We start from the raw sequence: 20,379 nt of genomic DNA on the forward strand, positions 1-20,379 counted from the left end.
AAATTCTCTAATGAAAGTCACTGAACCAAGCAATCCAATCTGAAAACAGGCTCCCTTTGTGCTCTGTAGTCAAGATGGTGACCACTGAGAGTAAGAACAGAGTGCTTACCATCTTGCTACTCAGAGGACTTTGTGTCATCATATCTGTAGGAACGGTGGTACACAGTTTAAGAGACAGTTAGCTCTTAGTCTTTTACTTCCTTGTCTGTGATCTTACCCGACTTTCCATTGGTGAACGTCCCTTCGTTCTCGTCGTCCACAGGAATCTTCTCATATTTGCCGTGTCCAGTGACGACAAATTTGTACTTTTTATTAGCCGCTGAGCTCTGAGGAGATAAGCAAGAGCTCATTTTGAATATTTTTTACAGATTAGAAATCTGAAGATGAAAATCCAGGTCAAGATTTTCATATCACCATCACTGATGACATTTTTAAAAAATGATTCCTCCACCAGGTGAGAGTGGTGGAGGCCTCTGAAGTGTTCTTCCCTTATAAAAAGCACACTAGATGAGGAATGATGTGCCAGTTTCTCTAAAATGAGAAAACTGACTAACTCAGGCATCAGATAACTGTACCGTGAAGTTGTGAAAGGGACTTTTTTAAATTAAATATCCTTTTCCAGTGTTATATAGACCAGACAATGAACACTTCTGATGTACACAATAACAAAAGAAGCGAGGTAAATGCAAAGAAATTATTCTTAATTGAGCTTTACTTTACATTTAAGACTCTTCTGTGCTTGTATTCTATGTTTATACCTTCATGTTTTGTCCGGGCCTCCCCGACGAGTCTCCGATGACCTCCCACATGTTCTTCTTCTGCATCACATCTCCGGGTCTCAGATCCTGTTTTGTTTTTTAAAAAACATGGCTCAGGAGTCTTCCATGAAATCTGGTGCATAGACTGAATAAATCTAGCTGTTCTTGATTTGCATTCCACTTACATAAAAAAGGAAAAGACATACTTTTATTGCTTTTTTTCTTAGTCGTTTCTAAATATTGAATTGTTTATGTAATTTCCTGATTTATTTTACATTTTTAGGATAAAGGAAATGGAGAAATCCTGTTATATAGAGTTATCTCTGACGTTGCCACTAGAGGGAAACCTCACATCGCAAACTGCACCTGAACGCATCACTGTGAGCTCAGCTATTACACAGGAGAGGCGAGTTTAGTGCAGCTGCTCTTTTCCTTAAAACCGCACACACACACAGATTTCCTTTGAATACATAAAAAACAGCTTAAAGGACAATCACGCTGCCTGTGAATGCCAAACAAAACTGCAGAAGCATCATTAACATCTGAAACCACTCTTGTTAGAGTGAATGTGACTTACAGCGGGTCTGCTGCTCAGCTGTCTGCTGCCGTCTGAGGGGCCTTTCACCCACTGATTGATCAGATTGGCCACGCCCACCTTCAGACCCTCAGTGTCCTGATTGATGAAGCACAAACAGGATGAAACGTTTCACTTTCATCTTCAGCTAAACTCAGATGTTTAGTTGAGTATTTAACTTTGTTTATTCAGTTGTTCCGCACTTTCATTAAAGCAAACTAGGTTCATTTAGCTGGATAACAGCGTCCTGCTCTGTGGAGGTGTAGCAAGTACATAAGCTAAAATAATTTAAGTTGGTTATGAATAGTTGGGCTAATTCAGAAGATATCAGATTCGGCTCTAGGAGGTGAGTGAAGTACAATAAACGTACAACCACAAATATTGTGATTACAAATGTTATTTATAGTGAAAACAAAGTGCAACTACCAAACACCAATATTTACAAAATCTGCAGACAAGGAAAAAATAAAACAATTCAAGCTTGTAAAATATCCGCTGCACGGCAGTGCAGGAACCTCGTCCAACCTCTGGCAACAATGTCCATAAAGTTTATTTCATGAGTGATATAAGTCCAACGCGTATGACAGTCTAGACAGGTTGAAATTTGAAGTAGGATGATCAGCACTAAGATTCCAAAGCTGAAATCTCAGAAATGAGATTTAGGGGACTAAACCAAGAGGGGAGAGTGTAGGCCGCAGCAGCCTCCTACCAGACCGCAGGAAGTTGTAGCTGGGGTTCTGGCTCGTTGGGCCTAGCTCGCCATCCAAAGTAGTGGTGTCGCTGTGGTCTCTCCAGGGCACCACTAGCCTGCACATTCACTACGTGCGATGTCACATACGAGCCCCACGCATCTACCCACGGCGGTATCAAAATACTGTTGCTTCCATCCGCTAACGCCTCTCCCCCGCGTCTTTTCGAGACGACAACCCGGAAGGCATATATCGGTGCCTCGCGAATGTGATTGGTCACAACAGGCATGTACAGCCTCGCGGCGTGGCGTGCGTCATGACGCACGATGCCTTCACGGACACGCTCCGGTTGGAATTTAAGATTCCAATTTAGTTATAGACGCAGTTCTTTTTATTTTTATGTGGGTTACATCCTCCCCGCCTTAACCATGCACGCCCCGTCGCATGTTAAACGCTAGACAACGTGAACAGACGAAGGACGGCTAGCATTATGGCCCAATGCATCGGAAAGACTATGCAACATCGTTTGGACAACGGAAACCAGAGGATTACCACGAGTGAAATAGTGAAGTCGATCAGGTGGTGCTCTTTGTCGTTGTGAACGTCTTAGCCCGTCACCTATGTCGGTGTCCTGTTCAATAACACTAGACTCTTCAGGAGAATCTTCAACAGCAACGACAGGAATGTTGACAAGTATGTCTCCACTTCCAGGTAAGTTTTCAGGTAAGCTATTTCTATCTTCAGGGTGACTTTCAATAAGTTCAAGCAAAATGTCTTCCACATCAGAGTCAGATTGCCCACCACCAGACTCCACTGCTGGAGGAAGAACACTGGACACAGAGGCTGGTTCCTCTTGCACTTCCACTTCAACTGAAGGATCCAAAATCAGTGGTCCTAGGCTCCCACTGTCAGATGAATCTGGAAATTGATTCTGTTTTTCCACAGTGAAGTGCAACGTTGGAGGATTAACATACAATGAAACCAAGCTTCCTGTGTCCTCATCCTCAACCAGAGGTTCTGTGAGGGAATTTAAATCCGGGTTCCGCTGCCGAGTTCTTGGCCTGTGCAGAAGCGATTGCTCTGGTGATTCCAAGTTAACCTCACTGCTCGTGAGGAGGCCGCATGGAAGGAGGAGGTCGCGGTGAAGGGTCCGCATAGGTCCATCGCTGTTCTCAGGTTTTACCTTGTAGACCGGGAGGTCCCCAGCCCGATGGACAACCACATAAACTTCTTCCTCCCATTTATCTGAAAGTTTATGCTTCCCTCGAAGGCGGACATTCCTCACAAGCACACGATCACCTGGTTCCAATGCTGATGGTATCACACGATTGTCAAAGCGTTTCTTATTTCGGTCGGCAGCCTTTGTAGCGTTACTGGAGGCAATACTGAAACTTTCCTCCAATCTCGATTTGAGTGACTTAATGTACTGTGAGTGACTCTTTTGCTGGGATTCCCGCAGTGGCAGATTGAACGCCAGGTCCACAGGTAGACGAGGTGTTCTACCGAACATGAGTTCGTAAGGAGTAAACCCTGTAACCTCGTTCCTGGTACAATTATAGGCGTGAACCAGCGGTTTCACATGCTCTTTCCACCTTGTTTTTTGTTTTGTCTCCAAGGTCCCCAACATTGCCAGCAACGTCCTGTTAAATCGCTCCACTGGATTTCCCCTCGGATGGTAAGGGGTTGTACGGCTCTTCTGAATGCCTGCAAACTCACACAATTCTTTTACTAGTCTTGACTCAAAATCTTGCCCTTGGTCGGTATGAATTCGCTCAGGAATGCCATAATAAATGATATAATTCTCCCATAAACACTTCGCCACAGTTCTTGCCTTTTGATTGGGTGTTGGAATGGCAACAGCGAATTTAGTGAAATGGTCAGTCAGGACTAAGATATCACGAGTGCCACTAGTGTCAGGCTCAAGAGCAAGAAAATCCATACACAAAAGCTCAAGGGGTCGAGATGTTTTTATGCTGACAAGTGGAGCAGCTTTTTCCGGCAGGGCTTTTCGGCGCACACAGCGGCCACAAGTCTTAATCTTCTGCTCCACATCCTTTGCCATTTTAGGCCAGTAGAATCTCGTACGGACAAGGTCAAGTGTACGTTCAATCCCCATATGGCCCATATCCTCATGGAGGCTTTTCAGGACTGATGGCCGCAACTCCTCTGGAAGGACAAGCTGATATAAAAGGTCTCCATTGTCCCGTCTCCTCCTGTACAGGACTCCATCCACCAGCTCCAACCTGGACCATTCTCTGAGCAGGAACGGAAGTTCAGGGAGCTCAGCTCTAGCTGTTGGTGGAACCCTGTTCCCCGTCTCAAGCTGGTGAATAAGCTCTCGAATGCAGGGATCTGAGTGTTGTTTCTCTTTGATGTTAAGAGTAGAAACGACAGGCAGCTGATGACAGTCCTCGGAACAGTAACTGTCAGGGATGGTATCCATTTGAACTGACAAAGACTCGACAAGTGTGAAGCCAACCTCACCGCAGTCACCCGGCCGTGTGGCTCTGACCAAATGACTTTGGCAGATTGCTCTCACAGTCTCTTCTGGAAGGACATCAGAATCAGCTGTGTGTTGAGAAATGAACTGACGAATGAGTTCATGGTCATTAGAAACTTCATCACTGGAGCAGGAGTAAGGTCGCCGCGAAAGCGCATCAGCGTCACAATTCTGTTTGCCAGCTCTGTACAGAAGTTTAAAGGAGTACGTTGACAATGCAGCCAACCAACGGTGTCCAGTAGCGTCCAGTTTAGCTGTTGTCAAAACGTAGGTCAGTGGATTACTGTCCGTCACCACTGTAAAATCTGCCCCGTACAGGTAATCTTGGAATTTCTCGGTCACACTCCACTTAAGGGCGAGGAATTCCAGCTTGTGGGCTGCATAACGGCTCTCACTCTGCGACAATCCGCGGCTAGCATAAGCTATGACCCGGAGTTTCTCCTCTTGCTCTTGATACAACACTGCTCCAAGTCCGGTCACACTCGCATCGGTGTGCAGAATGTATGAACGAGACGGGTCTGCAAACCCAAGAACCGGAGCAGTTGTAAGCTTCTCAATCAAGGTTTCAAATGCAACTTGACATTTGGTATCCCACCTCTCCCCGAAGGGTTGGTTTGGCCTGTAGGTGGGTATCTTGTGAGCTTTCAGGGTCTTTGATCTTTGAACTGGAGAATATCCACGAGTCAGGTCATTGAGAGGTTTGGCAATGACGGAATAGTCTTTTATAAACCGGCGGTAATAACCAGCGAAACCCAGAAAAGATCTTAATTGTTTCAGAGTCTGGGGAACCGGCCATGTCTTGATGGTCTCTATCTTCTCAGGATCTGTTTGAACTCCTTCCTCAGAGACAATATGACCCAAGTACTTTACAGACTTTTGGAAGAATCGACATTTCTCCGGTGCCAGTTTCAGCCCATATTCCTTCAACCGGTTCAGGACTCTCAGCAGCCTTCGTTCATGTTCCTCAAGAGTGTCCGAATAGATGATTAAGTCATCCAGGAAAACGAGCACTTCCTTTAGGTGAAGGTCCCCCATGCATCGCTCCATCAAGCGCTGAAAGGTGCTTGGGGCGTTGGTAACACCTTGAGGCATTTGGTTAAACTCCCAGAACCCAAGAGGAGTCACAAAAGCAGTCTTTGCCTTGTCTTCCTCCTCCATCTGGATCTGGTAGTAACCGGACTTCAGGTCGAGCACTGAAAACCACTTAGAACCAGTGAGTGCTGAAAAGGATTCCTCCAAATTAGGTAAGGGGTATGCATCCTTGATGGTTTGAAGGTTTAGTTTCCGGTAGTCTATGCACAGCCGGACCTCACCGTTCTTCTTCCTGACCACCACGATAGGCGAAGCAAAAGGAGACGATGATTCCCTTATAATGCCGGCTTCCAGGAGCTCACGCAGGTGACGGCGGACAGCTTCGAAATCTTGTGGATGGATTGGCCGGGCACGTTGCTTGAATGGTGTATTGTCATGGAGTGGAATATGATGTTTGACAGCTGATGTACATCCAAAATCCAAGTCATGATGCGAAAAGACCTCCGAGATGTCATTCAGCTTGCCTATGACTCGCGTCCTCCATTCAGGTGACAGTGGAGAATCACCAAAATCAAAGTTCAGGCTGGTGGTAGTGTTCCTGACTGGAAGATGGGTCACACGATGTTCAGACAAGATGCAGTGGTAGGTTTCCAAATCCGCAATGACACTGTGAGGTGGAATGAAGGTATCTTGCTCCGACTCATTTGTAATAACCACAGGAACCTTGTATGGAGAAAGAGCTGGGAAGTTGATGAGACAACTGCTGACACACAACCCCCCAGGTAAGGTGGAAGCAGGATGCTGTAGGAGAACACTCTGGCTAAACAACGGGGTGGAAACTTTGGCAGAGCCCTGGATGACAATAGTGCGGCCGGCCGGAACACGCACTGGAGCTTTGCTTAGTAGCCTCACATTCCCAATGCTGCCATTCTCCTTCTGCTTGTGTGACAGCTGTAGTGTTTTCAACACCGCTCTGTACCCATGAGTGCTAGGCTGATAGCTCGGATGCTGGTTAAGATGCTGTTCATACAGGGGTTCCAGGGTGTTCATCCCAATTAGCACAGTAGCGGGGACGTCAGGGTGTACGTCCGGAACAACTAGAGCCAATGTTGTTACTTCATATTCTTCACCAACAAAATCTCTGGGGAACTTGACGGAAACCTCAATGTATCCAAGATATGGAATGGTTTGACCCGCAGCACCTTCCACCTGGAGAAGATCATGGAGTGGTTGAATTTGTTGGTCATGAAGATGATTGTTGTAAAAGGATACAGGTATTGTAGTAACCTGTGATCCTGTATCAAGCAGGCATTTCTGTGGATGGCCTGCTAGGGTCACCTCTGTTGTGCATCTTGACCCAACTAACCCATGAGGTAACATTGTAGTTGCCTTCGGACAAGTGTGTAGGTCTACACAGTGAACAATTTCCTCCTTGTTCCTTTCCTCCTTTGCGGGACAATGTGGGTCCTGCACAGTTCCTGTACGTCCCATTACAGGAACTGTATCTAGTTTAAATGTCCAGTTGATGAATTCCGCTTCTGCCATTTTGGTTTCTTTTCACTGAACTGTTTGCGTTTTGCATTGACCAATGCGGGATTGGGTCTGTTCTCACACTGTGGTCTAATGTGTCCATCTTCCCCACACCTGAAACAGAACCCAGGCTTGGGGTTAGATGATATATTCCCCTGTGTATCCGTTCTTTGCTTCGGGTGCTGCTTTGGAACAGGAGTACAGGACTGGTGAGACTGGGAGGCAGTTAAGGCGGCAAGTTGCTTTTGTATCTCCGCCATCTGCTGGGTGAGAGTGGACAACGCAGCACAGACCCCCTTTTCTTCTTCTACTGCGAACTGAGCTTGAGCTGCAACTCTGTGTCTTGGTGTTCCCAAATGTTGCTTCATCCTCAGAGTTTTGCTAGCTTCTCTGTCTTCTTCAGTTCTTAATAGGAGTAACAGTTCTGCAAAAGAAGGTGGGTTAGATTTTCTCTGCTTCAGCTGGAGCTCAGAGATAAGGTTACTATCCCAACATCCCCTACAGAATTGGCTGAGCAGGTGCCTGTTCACTTCACCCTGCTTGACCCCTCCCCGCTTAACAGCTAAACTCAGGGCCACCTGAAGTCGCTGTAAGTAGCCGGATGGCTTCTCACCCGAGTTCTGCAGCGTGTCCATGAACTTCGCATAAAGTTCTTCCCCGTCCTGTACAATTCCATAAGCAGAATCAAGATGTTGAATATAAGTCTCTGCTGGCAGGTCGGGGTTAAGGTGCTTGATTATGTCCGCTGCAGGTGGTAAAAGACTATCAAGGATGTGTCTGGATCTTCGCAGTTCTGAAATGGCTGGATCCTTTAAGATGAGATCCACTCCAGAGCGCCATGTATCATAGTCCACCTCATGCTGTGGGTGTGGTAGTCTCCCAGAAAACATGCGCAGCTTATGGGATGAGCGTATGTTTACATCTTCGCTCTTTACTATATGCTCCACAACATACCTCTGTACTTCAGGTGGATTCAACTCAGCCGCAGACATACTGATAGAATGTCCTTCTGTTGTTGTAGGATGTAGGGCAGCTGAAGAAGTGACAGGAATAGCCGTGTTGTGGGTTTGTTGAGCCGGAGTGGCAGCCATTTTGTGTTCAGGTGCGGCAGTGCATTCCTGCTTGAGCCCTTCTGGTTTTCCTGGGCGCAGTTCTGAAACAGCTCCATTTATTTGGGTCATTAGTTCTTGGAGAACTTCAGCAAAATCCTGACCAGACAGTTTTGCTACTTGTTTTAAGTCAGCTAAATAAGTCTTAGTCTTTGTGCACCCGACAGTAGACGCATAGATTTTAGACAAGCTTTTTATATGATATTCATTATTTAAGGGCTTAAATGTATACGGCAGAATCGGACCCAATAAATCAAAAGCAGACCCCGTTTTAAACTCAACAACGAGCATATTATTAAACTCAGAGCCGGGTGAGTTTATTGGCACGGAGCGTTCAATAGCACCATACTGGAGAAGAAAATCTTCAACCTCCTCAACCTCATATGCGGGGACGCCACTGACCAACACCGCGTGTGGTATTTTAACACCTAATGACTCCAACAAGTCCATGTTCATAGTAATATGGTGAGATAGTGAGACTGAATGTACACAACAATATTATACTTGACACAACCTCCTGGCTGGCTCGCCACTAATTTGTCTTATGTAGCAAGTACATAAGCTAAAATAATTTAAGTTGGTTATGAATAGTTGGGCTAATTCAGAAGATATCAGATTCGGCTCTAGGAGGTGAGTGAAGTACAATAAACGTACAACCACAAATATTGTGATTACAAATGTTATTTATAGTGAAAACAAAGTGCAACTACCAAACACCAATATTTACAAAATCTGCAGACAAGGAAAAAATAAAACAATTCAAGCTTGTAAAATATCCGCTGCACGGCAGTGCAGGAACCTCGTCCAACCTCTGGCAACAATGTCCATAAAGTTTATTTCATGAGTGATATAAGTCCAACGCGTATGACAGTCTAGACAGGTTGAAATTTGAAGTAGGATGATCAGCACTAAGATTCCAAAGCTGAAATCTCAGAAATGAGATTTAGGGGACTAAACCAAGAGGGGAGAGTGTAGGCCGCAGCAGCCTCCTACCAGACCGCAGGAAGTTGTAGCTGGGGTTCTGGCTCGTTGGGCCTAGCTCGCCATCCAAAGTAGTGGTGTCGCTGTGGTCTCTCCAGGGCACCACTAGCCTGCACATTCACTACGTGCGATGTCACATACGAGCCCCACGCATCTACCCACGGCGGTATCAAAATACTGTTGCTTCCATCCGCTAACGCCTCTCCCCCGCGTCTTTTCGAGACGACAACCCGGAAGGCGTATATCGGTGCCTCGCGAATGTGATTGGTCACAACAGGCATGTACAGCCTCGCGGCGTGGCGTGCGTCATGACGCACGATGCCTTCACGGACACGCTCCGGTTGGAATTTAAGATTCCAATTTAGTTATAGACGCAGTTCTTTTTATTTTTATGTGGGTTACAGAGGCAAAACATGCCTCAAAGGGAGAGGCATAATAAACCTTCAATACAGCAATATATTTAAATAATAATGATGATGATAAGAAAATATGAAGAAAAGATAGATGAAAAATTAAGTAAAATACAAAAGTTTTAAATTATGGCCTGTTTACATTTTTTAAAGTATTATTTTTAATAGATTACATTTTTTATGTAATGTATCTTTAAAAATACATTAATTTTCTTTCATTTATGAAATTGTTAATGTATTAGACTTTTTAAATATAAAATTAAAGTAAAAAATATTTTTTTTTAATTTCCTTGGGTGGATAAAATTAAATGTGATTATTATACATATTAAAAATATAGTATAAAAAATTAAAAATGACAATTCAATTCACTTTAGCAGTAATTTTGCTTCTTTTTAAGATATAAAATGTTTAATTGGTGTAATTAAATTGCAGTCAGTGCTGGACCTGCAGAATAAATTCGATGAAAACTCCTTTGTAATATCCATAATATGTGTTTGATAAATAAATATATCTCCCTTAATTTGGTTCTTCGCTTTTCTCTTCATGACCTGCTGAGAAAAATCAAAGCTTGGACAAATTATTTTTAGCCCATAATAACCGCTCTCTGTTTCACTAACAAGCGCCTGTTTGACCGTTCACATCAAAGAATTCCCGTAAAACAAAACATATGAAACAGGTGAGGATGGATCTGTTTGCCAGACTTTAAATAAACACGTGAGGTTTTAGCTGTTAGGTCAGACAAACATGACGATCAAAGAGGCTTTAAATGGGTAAAAATTTCAATAATCCTCCACAAGCACATGCAGAAAAACAGCATGATCGGGTGAAGCAAAAGGGATTTGGTTCTAAAGTGCAGTGTTTTAATGTGATGCTAGCAACTTTATGGTCATCCTTAAACCCCCTAAAAAGCTTGTGATTACCTATTAAAATGACCAAGAGAAGTTCCTTTTAGGTCAAACTGGCTCTGCTTTAACTACATACCACAGATCATAGCTTTACATGCATTTACATGAATGTAAAACAAAGCAGAAATCTAAAGGTACCCCGTTAGATTGTTTCCTCTCACCTTGCAGGTGGCTCCCTTGCTGGGACTCTGGCTCCAGGCCTCTCCAGCCTCAAACAGGTTCTTCTTGGAAGCGACAACCTCAGGTGATTGGGGCAGGTCATTCAGTGATGCCTTCACTGCCCGAGCCTCCTGAGAGTTCTGCACAAAGACAAACCTCACAGTTAGCAACAAGTGGCAGCATCCAAGGCTGAAAGATGAACATCATCTTATTGACATCTTATCTTATTATCATGTCCTGATATTTAAAACCTTAGAATTTATTTCAGCGAGGGTGTATTTGTTAAAAACGTTTGCTAGAATAAGCTGGAATGCTATGTTTCTTTGCAATATACATCTAACCGCATTCAAATTGTGGTTTATATAAATGACATAGTTTAGGCAGATTTATGTGAATCACAGGTGTAATCTCAATCTAAAAGATTTATGGTGAGAATATTCTCTCTCCTGCAAACCTTTAATTTATGTTCTTTTGTTAAACCTGTTCTTGTGCTGCAGTCTATAAATCAGCATGGGAACCACCTGAGGTGAAAAGGAAAACGAGGAATGGAAAGATAAAAATAAAAAGCTGGGATCACCACGTTTTCCTGTCATGCATCCGTTTTACACGCACAATTGAAAATATGTGCGGGTGATGTAATCGCCCAGGTGCTGCCGAGGTTTGTGGCCGCTGCACAAAAAGGGTCAGAGCAGCTGCTGCTGCCCCCAGCTGAGTCCAAACAATGTGAGTGCAAAGTTTCAAACCTGCAGCAGAGCAACCATCATGCGCTTCTCGCTGCGGAAAACACCCGAGGGTTTGCAGAAAATTCAAATCAGAGGAAGGAAGCAACTAGTGCACAAACATTATCCTGACGAGTCAATGCTTTCCGCATATTGTACCGAAATTATCTCAATGACTTTTTATTTTTGTGCCATCCTCACGCTTAACCAACAGAAAGGATAATTGTCAGTCTGTTGTGAGGCCGTGCCTGTAATGAACACTGCAGCGAGGCAGATATGAATGAGACCAACAGGCTGTGATAGATATCTGTGGGCAGGAGGGGGGGTTGTGGTTCGGGGGCTGATGAAAACATTCATTAGCTTCATCAATGCTCCCTCTGTCTGCATGCGTCTTTGTACAAGTCATGACTGAATATGGTTACGTCATGTCTCCCAGAAACATGAGTGGAGGTTTCATGTGAACACGAGGAGAGTCTGTGGGGTCTTAACAAGCAAGTGAAAAAAGACGGTAAACCTTGAAAATCAATAAAATATTAATGCTAAGCGACCTGCCAGTGAATACTGGTATCATTAAGCTGTTTGAGGAGCGGCTGGTGACAGTGAGGGATGGACCTGGAGAGCTGAGAAATTATTTGAGGTTACAAGTAGAGTCACGGACGTGTGTGTGTGTGTGTGTGTGTGTGTGTGTGTGTGTGTGTGTGTGTGTGTGTGTGTGTGTGTGTGTGTGTGTGTGTGTGTGTGTGTTGACCTCCACAGCGTGGGCGTACTGCTCCAGCTTGTCGTCGATCTTGGATGTCAGGAGGAGAGGCTGCGTCTTCTTGAAGCTGTTACTGAGTCACACAAAGCAGCAGGAAATTAAAACCAGAGACACGGAGTCTGCGTCACATTAATTTTAATAGATTGCTCCCTTAAATTTAAAATAAACATTTTCTATGTTAGAGAGCATTACTACCGTAAACTAATTAAAATGTTTCAACTCTAAACTTTATTTTTATGATCCTGTCATTCATGTATCGTCTGCTGCTGATTATCCGGGTCACAGGGGGGCACAGTCTCCATGGCCAACTCTTCCAGCTCGTCTGGGCCACACCAAGATTTTCCCAAGCAATAGGAGAGATATAATCTGCGGGTTTAACTGGAGGTCTCCAGATCTCTCATTTGAACAGATCTTACCTAGGAGGAGTTTCCTCAATTGTGAACAAGTCCCTGAAAAACTTGAACTCTTTTATTTGATTAGGAAGGGCAGAAACTCCTTCCCATTCCGGAGTCGCCATGCCATTGTTTCCGGACTCGGACCACGTCCTAACACTTGGTGGTGCTAATTTTTTATGTATGTTTAGATCAAAGCGCTCCCGGGCATCAATATAATCAATATATTGAAAAATGGGATATTGGGGGTGTCAATAATGCAGTTAATATGATTTTTTTTTTAAAAAAAAAAAATAAATAAATAAATAAAATAAAAAAACGTGACAACTCTTCCTGTAGGCTACTCTCTCAGCGCACACACTTGTACGTTGATTTGAATAAATTGGCCAAAAAAGACAACGCACACTTAAACCAAAGTTATGGTCTGTGAAAATCTATTATTGTGACAGCTCTAGTCCAGTCTGAGAATGTATGGCAGCAGGATTTCATTAAGCTGAAATATGACCTTTATATTTAAACCTTAAAATTTGATTGCTTTATATTGTCAGTTCAAAACGTGTGGCTCTCAGGTTTGGCCTCATGGTTCACCTGATGATTTTAGAACCTCCGAGGCATTTGCAAAATAAAGTTTGTGTCTGTCTGTGTCTACATTTTTACAACTTCCCAGTTTTCCATGTTCACACTATAATCAAGATCAAAAACGTTGGGTCAGACCAACTCACGTTGGCTCCAGAAACTGAGTCAAAGCTGGATTTGCGGTTGAATAAATTAAAGTCTGTCTGAAATGTTTTTGTCTTGTGGTCTTTGCAGATCCAGCAGATCCTCCTCCCTATTTTTTGGCTTTCCCCGGCTTCAGATAAGAGCTCTGACATTATTCTTTCATGGCAGGAGGGAAAAACTAATTTATCATCTGAATCTTTGACTTTGACATGTCTGAGGCGCCATCATGGGGCAACACCCGCTTTTAAAAGGAGGTTTGACCTGATGATGTCATGCAGCTGAGCAAACATCAGAGGCTGCTGCTGAGGTTGTCATAGCTGGAAGCCGTCACTTAGTTTTAACTTCTGCAATAAATTTTAAGGAGGGAAAGTTTCTACCTGTCAATAAGTCTAGATGTTAAATTCAAACTTTCAGCTATGTAGTAAACCACATGTCCGTAGCACTAAAACCACTACACAAACGTAGTAATAAATAAGTACAAATCCTTTACAGAGGTTTTTATGAACTTATACACCTCTGGCCATGACACAAGATGTACCAGACTTAATTTATGAGGATGATCAAAAAAATGTATGGCTACCTCCAGGAATCCTCCCTCCTGACAATACTGCAGTCATCACACATGAGCAAAGCTCCTGCTTAGAAAAAGCCCCTCTGGCATTCATCCATCCAGACCAGACATGTTTCATTAAAGGCAGACACTTATCAGCACGGTTGGATATGAGCAGGGCTGCACATAAGTGGTCCGCATATGCGCATTCGCTGTCAAAATAAAAGACGCGCACCAGATAAGAAGTTGCAATGCGCGTTTGTGTCCATAAGATTTTCTGGAGGAGGACAGACATTTGTTTAGAACTCTTAAAGATGTTGAAGAAGCAAGCTCCTTTAAGCAATTACTTTGGTGTTCCTCCACCTCCAAAGAAATGTCAGAAGGAGTCCGAACCACAAAAGAAGCGCGTATTCTCACGTAAAATGGGTTAAATTCACAAAACTTCACTCTTCATAATTGGTGCCAGGCAAGGATGTCCTCTCTCTCCATTTCTCTATGCACTATTCATAAAACTGCTATGTGCAATCATAAAGATAGTAAACTTCTAATACCAAACATAATATTCTCCTTTATGCAGATGATGTGCTCTTATTTCATCGGGACTCCCATTCTTTGCTGCCACAACCGTTTAAGTCCAGCTGCTCTGTAAACTGGTCAAAATCCATCATTTTACTTCTTTGTATGAATGAGAGGGTGTGGAAGACCTTTCAACTCCTCCAATTGCTTTAATCGCAGACTAAATTCAAATGAGCACCCACACACTCACAGTTACACCTCTCATTTTCTGTACCACCTCTGCCCAGCCTGTAAGTTTCTTGCTTCATGTAATTAACTATGTATTTTAACTTCAGCAATTTACAGTTCACGAGTACTCTGCAGGCATTAACACTGTGGGAGTCAAAGGTTGAGCTGCCTGATGCCATCACACCTCTTCTGAACACACAGTTGTCTGTAAATTAAAGCATCCTCATAGAAACGTTCCTCCTGCTCAGAGCTGATAATATCCTGCTGCAGACTGCCTGGAGCCACCATACCTCACTAACCACGAGAGAAAACACAGCCGCCTGCATCTGGACAGAGTTAAGAGGAGCCATAAATCACAGCTTAGGAAAGGCGATGCACTGAGAGAGGTGGAGAGGTCACCTCCAACCCTTTTCATCAGGGTTTACGTTCAGACGGTGGAGAGTTAACCAGCAGCCAGAAAACTGAAAAAAGAAGCGGGTCACTTACGTCAAAAGGATTAGCTACTTCTTCAAGTTTATCAGTGGAAATACTTGCTTAGCTTTAGCATAGCTAGTCAGAAAAAATAACTCCGTTAAAATATGTAGACACGTATTTTATCTGATAACATCTGAATTTGACTCTCTGTGGATAAAGTTGAATATCACATGCTCCTCCACTATTCAGATGCTTGGATAAAAAATTCTGCATTTTTCTTTGATCTGGAAGATTCTGAACAACATTCAAACTGAAGCTACACTCAAGATTAGCTCATTTGTACATAAAGGCCACAGTTCTTTGACTTGTATCCTTCCATTAAGGTAGCATTCAGATAACACTCAGTTGACCTGATTGACTCAGTAGAAACTTTGAAATCAAGCTGCGCTCTTTGTCTACCTGTCAGACTGTGTCTCAGGCTTCTAGCAGGACATTGCTGACTATGCAGCACTGTGATAGCATGAAAATCAGAGTGTGTTGGGAATGCCAAAAACAACTAAGGTACAAAGGATTATATAAAGATGCAACCATTGCAGATGTAAACTTCCCTAAAGTGCAATCCCTTGGGTGAACAGGCTAAAATGTGTAGATTGGTGTAACTGTGGCATTTTTTGTTTCTACCCACAAAAAACAAACAAAAAGGAGCCAAAGAACTGACATTGCAGAGTCCAGAGTGTTATATCACACTCACTACTTCCATCCTTTATATACAGTTTTATAGGAGGCGGAAAAAAATAAATTAATAAAAAATAAATAAATAAATTAAAAAAAAGGCTGCCTGCATGCTGTCAGGATAATGAGCCCAAACACCATTTATTAGGTTGAATTATTTAAGAGATTTTAATAGTTTTAATATTTCTATTTGGTGAAATAATGCATATGTAAATCTGATCAGGATACTGATAAAGATCCTCACCTTTTCTTCAGTGAGCGGTTCAGGGACTCTGTTCTCTCTGTGATCTGAAACAGAAGAAGAAGTATGACGCCTTTTGTTTTTCCTTTCGGATGAACACGTTTCTCTCTGTGTCACTGCTGCAGTTCATGAATGTGTTAATTAAAGCTCAGCTCTGGGTTTGGCCTTGGACCTCCCAGTCCCAGACAAACAGCGCTGAGGTGGCTGGCCTTCATCAAACCGCACGAGTCGTCAGAGAGTCAGAGGATGATGGAAAAATGTGGCTTTTTAGAACATAAATTTATAGAGTGTTACATTACCTTAAGGACATACACCTACAATAAAATTGACAGAGTCACTGGGTTAAAGATGAAGAGCAACAACTGAGAAAATGTATTATACTCTGAAGAAAACTTGAATTCAAGGGCAAAATCATCTCTCTGCATTACTCTGTATTGATTTTCAGTCCATGTTCTTTTTATTTATCCCCAAACTTTTCCATCAAAATGCCCACACAGAGTAAAAGATCTGCTGTGGGAGGTGACGATTTTCCTTTAGTGTACAGGCTCAAAGGGCCTGCATTATTCAGCATTCTTACTGGTAATGCTTGTTTCCCCAGTCTAAGTAAATGAAACTGGCCCTAGATGGACACCAGCACTGGTACCATCTGTCGACAGAGCTCATCCAGCTGACCTGGACAATTTTGCTGTTTTTTTAATCTGCACTCAGGGGTCCGATTTTTAGGACAGGAGCAGTGTATCTCTGACCTCAGAGGTCAAACATCAAAGTACACACACACACACACACACCTTTTGTTACTGTTTTATATATAGTTATAGTGTTGTGTGTGTGAAAGCCTGTTGTTTGAAATTAAATTAAAAAATGACACTGCATAATTTCTTCTGGTAAAGAGCCATAAAATGTGCTTCCAACATGCAGCAAAATGCATCAAACACTGGACATAAATGACAATATTTAATGTAGAGGTGAAGCCTGCCTAATGTGAAGCATGGCTAGATTTGAGTTCTGTGGGGAAAAGTCACAATGTCAGATTTAACAACTTAAAATAACACACAGGATGTTAATCTTAGTGTTGTACTTACGTGGTGCCATTAACACAACTGAGAAAATAAACCTGAGGATTTCACTTAATCTCATAAGTTTTTACCCATTGTTGTAAATGTCTCTTTTGCTATTTGGATTCATTTTTTTTCTGTGTCCTTGGACATTTGGTTCGTTTGAATCTGTTCATGTTCACATAAATTCAGGAATAGAAGAAGCAAAAGACATGCCAACATGCACACAGTCATGCACGTGGACGAGCCACTCATCAAAAATTCAAATACAGAACCCCAAAGTCTCAAACATGGTTTGGTTTCTTAATCTTTATGAACCAGATTTTTTTTAAAATAAGAAAAGAAATGTCTTCCTGGACTGAGAGGGCTCCATAAACGACCGCAACGTGCTGAAAAAACACACATAGGCATTTACAGTTCACACAGATCATCAAGCTCAGACAGTGAAACATTTCGAGTGGCAGTGAGATCGAGGACAACACCGCATGCTTTTCCTGGTGCAGTCAGGCTGAAGTGGCTTTGCAATCACACACACACAGAGGTACACACACATGCAACTTACAAGCTGAGACTGAACCCATCTGCTGGGAAGATAACACACAGCGATTAGTCACTGAGTTACTTGTTTTTTTAACCCAACAGGTCAAACAGTAGGCTGCATTTTGTTAAATCAACATTACAGTAATGGGCTAGACGGAAGGACGGATCACCCGAGACAATTAAACTTTTCTTTTTCAAATTCCTCTTTATCTGCTCACATGATAGCTCTTGCTGACCTGAACAGGTAAGATTAAATTCTGACAGCATTCATGGCTGTGCCAGTGGGTTCTTAAGTGAACCTTTGATGCTTTTTCTCTCATATATCCATTTTATATCCACATATATAATGTGAATGTGAATTCACTGTGAACCACAAGCTCAGGTTCAGACTGATCTAAATGCTCAGTGCTGCAGCGCCTGTTTGAATATTGGATCTGACTGCTATTCATGATCATCTCAGGAACATAGCTCTGCCTGTGAGGACAGAAGTCCACCCACCTCAAAACTTTTGTTTGAACTTGACTTGTTTGCAAATATGATTTATTAACAAGTAAATACAACCAGCTTTCGATACATTAGGGTTTTATGACCAAGTTACTCAATCAGAAATGTTGTTTAGGCCTCCGTCACATCAGCCTAGAGACCAGGTGGTAACCCTCTGGCACACCTGATGACTAGGGGAAAAATACGCATATCCCAACCCACCGGTGGTTGCTGCATGTTCTTGCTGTCACTGAGGGTGCTGCACCAAGGCCCTCCTTGTGGTTTGCTAGCAGATTTCTACTGTTACCTGTAGTTTGCATGAAAGATGCTGACTTGTCTGCAAACACTTGGCATTTAGCGTGATGCCAAAAAGAGATAGAGAATGTTTGCATTGAAAGTAAAAGAGTAACACCTTTTTTGTCGCACTCTTCAGACTTAAAAATACTCTCTGAGCAGACATGTAAGTCTTTATCTTCTATGCAAACTGCAGGCAATATGTTAAAAACCAAAGCAAATCTAAGGAGGCCTTCAGTGCAGAACCGTGTGTCTCTTTGTGACCATTTTCAAACTAGCAATCACCAACCAGCTGGGGAATACACATTGTTCCATAGCGACCGGCTGTAGCCAGATAATAATAATAATAATGATAATGGATACTTTATTGATCCCCATGGGGAAATTACTTGTTTTTCTCTGCATTTGACCCATTCACTGGTCAGATGGTTGCTGACCAGTCTCTAAGTTAGAAAAGTGAAACAGTCAAACAAAAGAAGAAGCAGTTACCAACAGATAGATTTTATAACCAGCGTTAGAAGCCGGTACACGCTCTTTACCTTCTGTGTGGAAACTTTTGGGCTGAAGGGACTGAACATCTCGTCTTCATCGACACTGGACGTACTCAGGTTCTTCATCCTCTCTGCTGCCTCCATCCTCCTCCTCTCGATTTCTTCCTTCATGCGTCTTCTCTCCTCCTGGGAGTCGGATTAAAAACACTCTTCAGCCCCAAAGCCATATAGATCTAACAGCTGCTAATACTAGAGACTAAGTAGCCATTGTTTTACTCTTGAAGCTGAATTAGTTACTTTTAGGCAAGGCCGTGATACCTCCATAATAAGCTAAAGATGTCCCTACTGTATATCCCTGATATATTAAGAATTTAGTTATGAATTTTAGACATTTGGCATGCTGCATTCTTCTTCTTCTTTCACATTATACATCCTCACTGATATGATAAACATATGGATAAGACCACAAAGATGATCTTTGTAACTTTCTTAAAAAAATAAATCTGAGGTTCACAGGCTAGTAGATCTTTTATTACTAGCTCTTAAAATATGAAGAAAAAATATGAAGCTTGCACTACATTTAAACCCCAAATAAAAATGTTTTACTTGAATCTGAGCGTCATTTACCAAATTCCTAACCCCCCTCCTGCAGTTGTGTATATATCTCTGTGCATATAGCATTTCAGATACTGAGCTTTTATTGAGACATGGTCACCTCTTCTTTGGCCAGCCGCTGCAGCTCCTCCTCCTCCCTCCGACGTTCCTCTTCCTGTCGGACCTGCCGTCTATCCTCCCTCCTTCTCTTCAGCTCCTCCAGCTCTTGCTCAGCCTCAGCCTGTCGTTGTCTCAGTTGCTCCATCTCCTGGCTCTCCTTCTCTTGGAGGCTCCGCCGGATCTTCTCCAGACGTTGCTCTGTCTCCAGGATGGCCTCCGACTCCTCTGGTTCAGCAGCTCTGCTACACACAGCACTACTGTATAGGATATAAAATGCTTTGATTTACGCCCTGGCTGTGGAGCTGAAATAAGATCTAAATATTTTTGTCCAAAGTCTTTAAAGTACTTTTGGGATTCTGGAAAATGTAAACTTGATATTTGTAGGTTTTTTTGTGTTGTCTCAAGAAATGATTTACTTCTGCTTTGGCTTTTAAAGTCAGTGTAACAAAAGCTACATATTCAGGTGAGTGGAAAGGCACATAATAAGATAGCAAACAAAACTTGTTACACACATGGTGGATCTCTTTGTTTTGGTGATAAATGATGTCACTTCCTCATTGGCTGCATTGCCGTTTGAGTTGCTGTGTTTTGGCTCTTGGTGAAGAAAAACCTTGGATGTGTAGGAGATTTTGACTTCTTTTCTTTTCTCCACCTGTTAATGAAAGATCGAACGAAATAGATTTTTAAATGCATGTAATAATATATACGCTGAAGTTTGCTCTTCTTTCAAAGTAGGTCTTCAAATCTTTTTGAACACATCAACTCTTTTCTTGAATCAGTTGAGACTCAGACTGTTCTAATATGATTTTAGACCTTATATGAACCGTCTTTACCATCTATCAATAACTTGATATTTGAATAAGTAAAATCCTTATCTAGACTAAT

At 42.6% G+C, this 20,379-nt stretch overlaps 1 protein-coding gene across 1 annotated transcript in view; it reads right to left on the reverse strand.

The window, feature by feature from the left end:
* lsp1a (lymphocyte specific protein 1 a) overlaps positions 1-20,379 on the reverse strand; it is a 46,901-nt gene that overhangs the window by 7,662 nt on the left and 18,860 nt on the right. The window contains exons 5-13 of the mRNA XM_085464870.1: positions 20,007-20,146; positions 19,496-19,751; positions 18,829-18,966; positions 15,921-15,964; positions 12,116-12,197; positions 10,651-10,788; positions 1,336-1,431; positions 759-845; positions 218-326 (exon numbers count right to left, since the gene is read on the reverse strand). Coding sequence (XP_085320996.1) covers positions 218-326; positions 759-845; positions 1,336-1,431; positions 10,651-10,788; positions 12,116-12,197; positions 15,921-15,964; positions 18,829-18,966; positions 19,496-19,751; positions 20,007-20,146 — 1,090 coding nt within the window. The remainder of the gene's footprint in view (positions 1-217; positions 327-758; positions 846-1,335; positions 1,432-10,650; positions 10,789-12,115; positions 12,198-15,920; positions 15,965-18,828; positions 18,967-19,495; positions 19,752-20,006; positions 20,147-20,379) is intronic.

This window comes from Copadichromis virginalis, linkage group LG7 (assembly GCF_057382275.1).
Source record: "Copadichromis virginalis isolate Kocher_CV1m ecotype Utaka linkage group LG7, C_Virginalis_male_GT1.1, whole genome shotgun sequence".
Taxonomy (NCBI): Eukaryota; Metazoa; Chordata; class Actinopteri; order Cichliformes; family Cichlidae; genus Copadichromis; species Copadichromis virginalis.